The 9,537-nt window shown below is 44.1% G+C and overlaps 1 protein-coding gene across 1 annotated transcript; it reads right to left on the bottom strand.

Moving 5' to 3' along the window:
• Window positions 1-6,060: 6,060 nt before the first annotated feature.
• LOC127754091 (momilactone A synthase-like) lies at window positions 6,061-9,027 on the bottom strand. Its single transcript, XM_052279554.1, has 3 exons — window positions 8,825-9,027; window positions 8,454-8,531; window positions 6,061-7,107 (listed from the first exon to the last, which is right to left on the bottom strand). The coding sequence occupies exons 1-3, from the start codon at window positions 8,857-8,859 to the stop codon at window positions 6,303-6,305; spliced, it is 918 nt and encodes a 305-aa protein (XP_052135514.1). The 5' UTR covers window positions 8,860-9,027; the 3' UTR covers window positions 6,061-6,302.
• Between the last annotated feature and the right edge of the window lie 510 nt (window positions 9,028-9,537).

The following is a 9,537-nucleotide window of genomic DNA, read 5'->3' as shown; positions in this document are numbered from 1 at the left end:
TTTTCGTCTTCCTCGACGTTGACAGCGGCTTCGTCCCCATGGTGGCGGCCGACACGGAGGACGACACAAGCGCGGCGAGGTGGCAGCGGTGGCAGTGGTGGGGGTGGAGGAGGAGGCACAACGGCTCCCTTTCTCTCCCAGGAGCATCCTTCTCCTCCTCCAGATCCGGTGATGGGGCGGTGGAGAAGATCTACATGGGCAACCCTACGTTTGTCGGAGAGGAGGAAGATGCAGTCCAGACAGGTTCTGTGTTTTTTATGTGTTTTAGCTAGTGTACTTGTGATGTTCTTTGTGTTTGGATCAAATGTTGCAATGGATATTTCGATAGTGTTCCATATTTCTACTTTCGACACACAGAGTTTGTTGATGTTTCAATAGTTTAGAAGCAATGTTTCAGCTAGTGTACTTGTGATGTTTCTTTGTGTGTGGATCAAATGTTGCAGTGGATTTTATACCGTGTTTAATATTTTCATCTTGATATATACGAGGTTTAAGTGTTTCATTGGCTTAAATCGTTTTGTTGCATACGTCAAACCAAATTGTTTCATCTAGCGATCTCATCGTGTTTCACTTTTATTTAAGAACTGAAATATTCTTTTACTAAGTGCTGAAACATTGTTTCTACAAAGGGTGAAACAACGCCGATTTTTTGGGAAAATCGTGTGTTCGATTTGTAGGTGCCTCTGAATTTTTCAGATGAAAAGTATGCTGATGTTTAGAGTTCTTAAGAGAAGGGGGAAATTTTCAATGACAAATGAAATTACACCCAAACTCTGTGTCTATCAGAGATGCACACAACCCAAAAAAAAAGAAAAAGAAAGGAAACTAAGATAGCCAGAACAGATAAACTTTCTTCTGGTTGCTTACTCACAATTACAATGAGTAAAAAAGCGTATGACTACTCCAAAACAACACCTTCAAGAAATCTGCAATAAATATGTGCTGTTGTCATATGAAATTAGGACTGAATCATCAAAAGACTAACAACCCCATCGTTTTGGCTAAACAACATATTTGTAAACGAAAAAAAAATTATAAATAAAACTCTTATATACGTGCTCTTAATGATCTAAAAGTAAAGATTAAAAAATAAACTATGATGAAAAAACCCCAAAATCAAATCCAAATTTAAGATTGAAAATTTAAATTTTGACTGATAAATATAAACATAAGACCATAAAATGACACCTCAATGAGGAAACGACAAACAAATGCCAGCGTGGATTCAGAACTTTTGCCCCTAGGTCCTTTTCTCCTACTAGTACTCCATATATACCTCTATCTGATAGATGAGCTCGGGAGAAGCAAAGGTCCTCGACGATTGCTGCGCACCAAAAACAGCCAAGGCAATCCACTCACAGTTATCGGTCATTATACTACCGAATCGACTTTGGTTGTCACCGACCAATCATCGGGATCTCATGGTAGTCGCCACCCACTCTCTGATCCTGCTTGTCCCGTGACTTCTTTGGAAAGAGCGTAATGCGCTTGTCTTTGACAACACCTTTGTGTTTGGAAAGAGCGTAATGTGCGTGTGTCTTCCACGACATCTTGTGTCCGGTAGATAGAGTAGTTGACTGCATGTTGCAAGAGGGGCGCCAATGGCTCCGCGCTGGTTTGAGTAGTTTGGAGGTTTGGTTGGGATATTAGTAGCTTTTGTTTTCCCTTTCTTCTTCTGCTACTCTTAGCTCGGGTGCCCATTTCATGTAGTACGCACCAACATTTGTGTCATCTCCTTCCTTCATTCCTTGCTCTTTTGCGATAGCCTCTACATTGTGAACTTTGCCTACTTCCTTCTAATATATTGAAAACAAATAGTAGTCACACTCGCATAGCGGCCATACACCGTCTAATCGCCAATTCTAAGACCAATCATTACCAAAGAGCATCCATTGTTGATGAAGATATGATCTCTTCTATTCGTCTCCATTGGACGAATGGAAGAAGGTTGACCTATAAGGACAAGCTCCTAGGTATCAAACGTTTCATGCATGGAGCAGCACCCTACTCAGCAAAAGCTGGTGAACGTCAAAGAACTACGGGAGCCGATGATTTTTCGGAGTGCATTGAATTTAAACAAAGTTTGCGGCCCATACATTGAGATGAGCCAGGAATCTGTACGAAGCCTTATGAGTAATTTCGGCTCTTCACTTTCTAGCAAGATAAAAGTCTATTTTACCTCCCTCAACTATAGCCTCAGCCCTCAGTACGATTCTCTTCCCTCAACCATAAAACCGGATATATAGACTCCCCCAAACTCTTAAAACTAGTTCAATTCAACACCGCAGGTGGATTTGATAGTGGTTGTATCCTATATGGCATTACAGTCAAGATAGAAAATAAAAAAAAATATAGTGGGCCCTGCATGTCAGTGAAACCGCCACCTTTCCTCTCCCTTCCCATATTCCAATCCCAAGACACTTCGGCTTCTTCACCAGCGCATCACACTTCCTTTGCCCCACGAGCTCGCATGGGGCAATAGTAGACGATGACGGCTCCACTCCGGTGGGCAACAAGAAGAGGGTGGTGGACATGGACGCTGATGGATCTAGAGGGAAGGTGGAGAGGACGGAGGTGGCTCCGACAGGTCTATATATATAGCTCCGATGGAGTGCAGCGGGTGGAGGCCTCTGTCTCGGACTCTCCACGGCACTAAGGTGGTGGTTCTCCTCCCTCTTGGCCTCCTCAGCCTTTCGTTTCCTCAACCACTCGCTAGTGTGAAGCTTGGGGGTACTTCATTGCCGATTGCCAGCGAGAGGATGACGCGATACAACTCGCGTCGGCAAATGAAGACGATGGTTGGGCACCATATGGCTGGGGCAATGTTATGAGGAGGAGAATAGCACAGTCAAGGGACGGCGGTGGCAGAGACCTCCATATCTCCTTGACCTTGCGAGCGTGTCGATGCAAGAGGAAGTTTCCAAGGAAAGGAGGGTGAGGGGTGGAGGAGGTGGTAATGGATGGCAGTGAGACAAAGTTGAAAGCGGGGACACCAGTTGTGTTGGTGAGCCCTCCCCTCCGCCGCTACCGAGTCCCTGGATCTTTTAGCTAGGCCTTGGGACGCCGGTTGCCGCCTCGTTCGTCACTGACTAGAGGAGTCTCCCGGTGCCCTCACCCATGCCACTGCCATTGCCACATCGTCCTTCTCCTCGCCTGAACCCCCTCACCTCCAAGCTCCCTATCAATGCCGAAGGGGTTTGCATGGCCTTACTTGTGCACAACACGATGCACTTGCGCACGATGACCACCTTTGTGAGCGCCGGTGCCAGTGCGTCCTTTGCGGCGGAGAAGAGGGAGGGAGATGTGCGGGAAGGAGAAAAGGACCAGACTTTTGGGTCCCACCAAGTTTTTTTTCCATATATCTCACTATAGGAACCGCTTCCCAAACTAACAAAGGGGTTAATTAGCACTAGTTTTCAAAGATGGAGAAGGTGTTATACCTGATTTTGCAGTGGAGGGAGGCAACTCTATCAAGGGTATAAGATGAGAGATGTCTAATAGACTTATTCTTTCGGACACAGCATTGGCAATTTCGGCCAATACGATGTTTCAGCCTGGTTAGGCCCGAAGGCTAGCTAGTTGTCAGGTCCCATTGTTTGAAAATATCGTTATTGCTGTCCCATTTAGTTGGCCGTGAATTTGGGGGCCTCGCCTGGTGAAATAAGTTTCGATCGGCTGTTCGTTTTTTTATTTAAAAAAGAAAACATTTCAGTTTGGTGCCTTCTTTCGAAATCGCTTATTGTCGTTCTACGCGTGTAGGTCGGTAATGTACATAAAAAAAGAAAAAAAAGAGGTTTTTTTTTATTTCACAAAACTACACGTTTTATGGTCCAAGTTGCAGAAAACTACACACATTTTGACACTTGGCACTTAAGTATATATATTTTGATAGTATAGTTTCACAAAACCACACTATTAATGAATGGATTCACCCGTAATATGACGTTGTTGTCCCACTTAGGACGAGGATGTGGCATCCTATTACGAGCGATCGCACGAAATTAATAGGATGCCACGTCCTCATCCTAGGTGGAACAGCCAGGTCATCTCACAGGTGAATCCATTCATTGATAGTATGGTTTTGTGAAGCTACACTACCAAAATATATGTACTTAAGTACCAAGTGTCAAAATGCGTGGTTTTCTACAACTTAGACTATAAAACGTGTAGTCTTGTGAAATTTACTCCTTTTTTCCTAAACTGGATGGATGGCCCATTTAATTGACCGTTAATTTGGCAGCCTCGCCTGGGGCAACACGTTTTGATCGGTTGTTAGTTTTACGTGTGTAGGCAGGTGGTACATGCTCATAATAAAAAAGAAGAGGGAGACTATAGAATGGTATACCATTGCAATGAAATAGTTATTGTGTGTACTGATGTTAGCATGACGTCAACATGATATCGTAGATACCGGTGGATATGGTATCTTCAGTACCAAACATAATATCAAAACTTGAAAAAAATAACAGACCATCAATTTAACTAGCAAAATTGATTATTGTGTCAATCATACAAATAAAACAAATGTACTGTACCAGTAAGACAACAGAGGCTTACCATCAGTCTCAATTCCACCTCCATATCGCATATCTCCAGGCCCATCCTGATCAAATGCTTCTATAAAACGAAAGCACAGCTAGTTCTTTCATGTACTTGTAAAAATAGTCAATTTTGAATCTATAAGTAACACATACTCTAGGATTCAGACAATCTGTAACTAAACAAATATCTACACAAGGATTGCTTCTGAATTTTACTTATTAGTTCTTACATTTATTAGAATCATTGCTTGTCAACTATAGAGCTTAAAAAAGCCAACTATCAATTAGAGAAAATGAGATTTCAAAACTAGCCATCTAAACTTAGTTTTATAGAAGTAAACTAGCCACAAGTTAGTTAAGTTTAGATGGCACTAACCACTAAAGATCCATCTTTAGTTCCGATTAGTTAACTAGCCACAAGTTAGTTAAGTTAGCCACATGCTCATCATCTGACATCATGTGGTAATTGAGTAGTAAACTAGCCACAAGTTAGTTAAGTTTAGATGGCTTGGTTCCAGGACTAAAGATCTATCTTTAGTACGGTTAGTGTTACTAATCGGGACTAGAGTTTTTTTTTTCTTTTTTTCATTGTTTTTTGCTGCTTGATTCTATTGATTTCGAGCCGAAATCACCAACGTTGTCACCCCAAAATCATCCACAATCCACAAATCATTCAAAAATCACAAGCCCATCCACAAAATCATCCACAATCCACAAATCCATTCACAATCCACAAATCATCCCCAAATCTAAAAAAATCTACAACAAAATCTAAAAACAAATCAGTCTAAGCCAGTAGATGGGGGAGAGAAGGAGGAGGGTCTGCCTAGCCGCGCCGCTTCCGTCGGGCTGCCCGCCGCCTCGTGCGCCTGCCGCCTCCCTTCCCGCCAGATCTGGCGGAGGGGATGGCACCGCCGCCCGCCGCCTGCCGCGGAGATGGGAGAGGGAGAGGGGAAGGGGAGGAGGAGTGGAGGAAGAGGAGGAGAAGAAGGTGAGAAGAGGAGAGGCGGAGAAGGGGATAAGGCGTGCGAACGGCCACCGATGTCAAGATAAGGAAGAGAGATAGAGAGACGTGGGATAAAGATATTTAGTCCCGGTTGTTAACTCCAACCGGACTAAAGTTCGTTGGGGGCTTAACAGTTGTTGAAACATGATCTTTAGATAAAAAGTAGCGCTAGGCTTTTGAACTAGGACTTAAAAATATTCTTTAGTCCCTGTTCCTATTTAAACAAGGACTAATATCATTTTTGTCATCCGGGCAAAGATTAGTTTTCCAGTAGTGGATGATCCTGCTGAGCTGTCTTGCTGCCCGAATGAAATACGATGAGCCAGAATCAAGCCAGCCATGTTTTAGCTTGTAAAGCTCGTGGTGATCATATCTCTGATTTCTGGTTAGAAAATACTTGTAGCCTAATATCTCAGATTCTCTGTAAGGGCTCCTTTGGTTGAGTAATATATCTTTTCTCTTCCCCGAGAAAAAAAAAGAAATACGATGAGCAAATATGGAACGGAGAGAGTATTATACAATGATAACTAGATAAGTTAGGTCGGCTTAAATTTTCCCATGCACGTACTCAACTTTTAAGTTTTAACCAAATTTCAGACATCCAGAATTTCACCCACACACTAACCAGACAAGAAAAAACCACATAAAAATCCACAATCCTTTTTCTCTCTACTCGAATCCACTTCCTTTCCAGGAGAGGATTCACATACCCACATCTCTACACCAACCGGACCATCCGTGGCCGTCCGATCAGCTCAATCGTGCGGCTGGGGAATCGGCAGGTGCTTGTAGCTGGTGAATCCGCCGTCCACCACCAGGTTGTGCCCGGACACGTACTTGGCGTCGTCGGAGGCGAGGTACGCCGCCGCCCTCGCCACGTCCTCCGCCTCGCACGCCGCGCCCCTCAGCTCGCCGAGCCCCCTCACCACCGCTTCCACCCGCGCCTCGTCGGCGCCGCCGAGCATCTGCGCGAACTGCGCCACCACCATCGGCGTCGCCACGGCGAACGGCGAGACGCAGTTGACGCGGACGCCGTGGCGCGACAGCTCGGCGGCGGCGGCCCTGACGGCGCCCGCCACGGCGAACTTGGACACCGAGTACGGGTACGTGCCGAGCCCGCCCATGACGCCGCTGACGCTCGCCGTGCACAGGATGGACCCCGACCCGCGCGGGCGCATCACGCGCGCCGCGTGCTTGATTCCGGCGAGCGTCCCGCGCAGGTTCACGGCCATGACGGCGTCGAGCGCGGCCAGGTCCAGCGACGCCACCTCCGTGGCGCCGGCGAGCGGGCCCGCCACGCCGGCGTTGTTGAACATCACGTCGAGGCGCCCGTGGCTCGCCACGGCGCCGTCCACGGCGGCGGCCACGCTGCCCTCGTCGGCGACGTCGCAGCGCACGAAGTGGGCGCGCGGGCCGAGCTCGGCGGCAGCCTCGGCGCCCAGGTCGGAGTTCACGTCGGCGATGAAGACGGCGGCGGCGCCCTCGCGGATGAACTCGCGGGCCGTCGCCTTCCCGAGCCCGCTTGCTCCCCCGGTTATTATTGCAACTTTCCCCTCGAGCCTGCGCGAAATTCGGTTTCCAACTGTCAGAATTGGCCTCCAATGAAATTCGCAAGATTTATGGGGGTTTGACTGAAAAGTGTTCGACACTGTACTCTCTAGCTACAAGATGGTTAAAGTCAAACCGCGCATTACCAAATTAGTTTTATTAAATTAATAATTAAATATATTTTTATAATAAATTTATCTTGGATAAAAATATTTCTATTTTTTTATAAACTTGATTAAATTTGAAGTAGTTTAATTTTGACCAAATCAACACATCTTATAACCTAAAATGGATGGAGTAAGGGGAAAATATTGTAAAATAGAGGAGGGAAAAGCCAGATATTCTTAAAGTTAAAATGGAGTTAAAATTGTGAGGAGGTAAACATGCAGCTAGGCCAATAAAATACAAGTAAATTACTAAATTTGCAACAGAAAAATAAACAGTGCCCTGACACTGAAATTTTAGAGATTGTATAACAGAATGAGAAAAAAAGATGAAATATTCAGCTAAGATAGTGAAGAAAAGAAAAATAAAAAGTAGAAAAAAAATTACATAGGACGAAGCCATGGATCTGTCATCCTATCAAGCAACAAACATGTCGACCAAAAAAAAAATCTTAGATGCCTGACAGAAGAATAAAATGCATACTATAATTGCTTATAGATCGTAAATCCCGGGTTCATGCATAACTTAGGCCGAGTTTAATTTTAAATTTTTTTCTTCAAACTTCTAACTTTTTCATCACAACAAAACTTTTCTACACACATAAATTTCTAACTTTTACATTACATCGTTTCAATTTCAATTTTGGTGTAAACTAAACATACCCTTAATAGGAAAAAAAATAAGATTACAGTCAAAAAAACAGGAAAAAATAAGATTTGTTTTTTTTAAAAAAAAACAGGATTCCAGCTGCCATTGGCAAAGGCTGTGACAGGTGACAGCACTGTGGCTGGCTTGCTCTTTGGGAACAGCAGTGCACACTGTGCAACAGTGCAAGTACTAGTACTGTTCTTGGAAGGTGCCGAGCTTCCAACTCATGGCCCCCACACACAAATGACATTATCTATCTATATCTGCCTGTCTGTTAATCACATGACCAGCTAATGACAGCATCATGACCAGCAGCATTTAAATTAGCAGGTGGAAAATGGATCAATGATATCGATCTGAATCTGATACCCTGGAGAAATCTCTTGGTCGCAGGATAATTACAAAAAGTTTCTGCATGGTCTTCTCTTCTCTTTACACATGTGCTAGAGCTAAGCTAAGCTAATTAAGCTAAGCTGCTACCAAGATGGGCCCCTTAACTGAAGAACAGTGGTGCAGTAAGAGGGTTAGTGTCATCTCTTAATTACCTTCCCTTGGTCGGCGCCGCCGCCGCCGCCGCCGACAGCCACCGCTCGCCGCCGGCAGCTCCGGTGGCCGCCCTCCTCCTGGCATCCAAACACAAGTGAGAAAAAGCGAGTCAAATGCTCCTCACAAGTAATTAAGCTAGGTACTCCTAGGTAGCTTAATTACTTCAGCAAGTGAGAAATTAAGCTAGCCAAAAGAAAGAAAGACAATGCCACACCGCAAAGATGATAAAAGAAGCTAGCTAGAGGACGATGAACTGATCACTGAAATGCATGACAGCAAGTCAACAAATTAAGACGAAACTTGCACACCCAACAACATCTGAACATAATATAGGGCTAAGACATATAATTAAGCACATGATTAACCGTACCTAGCTTCGGCGCCGACGAGCCGGAGCATCATCATCTCGACACACACTTCTCTTCTTCTTTCTCGCAGGTTCTTGTGAAATGTGTGTATGTTTGAGAGAGAGAGAGAGAGAGAGAGAGAGAGAGAGAGAGAGAGAGAGAGAGAGAGATGAGGTGGTGTGGCTACAAAAGTCAGTCGTTCGTGTGAGTGTTTGTGTGAAGGCCGGAGATGGTGGTCAGTGTGGGGGCTGCTTAAATAAAAACGAGGGCCTCTCATCTCTCAACCCTGTTCAACCAACTACCTTTATTTAATATACTAGGAGTATAGTAAGCCAATTTGCTGATGATGTATGTAAGTTCCTATGCTACATGCTCAAGTTCATTAAGGATCATAGTATATGAAAAAAAAAATCCATACTATATGTATATAAATATCCTTTAACCCCCCCCCCCTCTCCATTTACGAAAATGGCTTTTCGGGGTCCTCTTCATAGTTTGACTAGTATTTTCTCTATATTTTAATGTATCACGTCATTGACTTTTTGGCAAATGTTTGATTATTTATATGTAATTATCATTTATTTTATTGTGACTTGATTTATCATTAAATATTTTTTAAGCATGACATGAATATTTTTATATTTGCACAAAATTTTTGAATAAGAAAAATGGTCAAACGTTAGTAAAAACTAAACGGCGTCATACATACATTAAAATATAGAGGAAGTAATATTTG

The sequence above is a fragment of the Oryza glaberrima genome, chromosome 11, assembly GCF_000147395.1.
Source record: "Oryza glaberrima chromosome 11, OglaRS2, whole genome shotgun sequence".
NCBI lineage: Eukaryota > Viridiplantae > Streptophyta > Magnoliopsida > Poales > Poaceae > Oryza > Oryza glaberrima.
The sequence above is the reverse complement of the archived record's forward strand: the minus strand, read 5'-3'. Positions and strand labels throughout refer to the sequence as shown.

Excerpts from the sequence above, each read along its gene's own strand:
- LOC127754091 (XM_052279554.1), bottom strand. The coding sequence starts at position 8,859 with ATGATGATGCTCCGGCTCGTCGGCGCCGAAGCTAG. Across the intron at positions 8,532-8,824 it reads CTCGTCGGCGCCGAAGCTAG|GAGGAGGGCGGCCACCGGAG; the intron begins GTACGGTTAATC and ends TTTGGATGCCAG. Across the intron at positions 7,108-8,453 it reads GCGGCGCCGACCAAGGGAAG|GCTCGAGGGGAAAGTTGCAA; the intron begins GTAATTAAGAGA and ends AATTTCGCGCAG.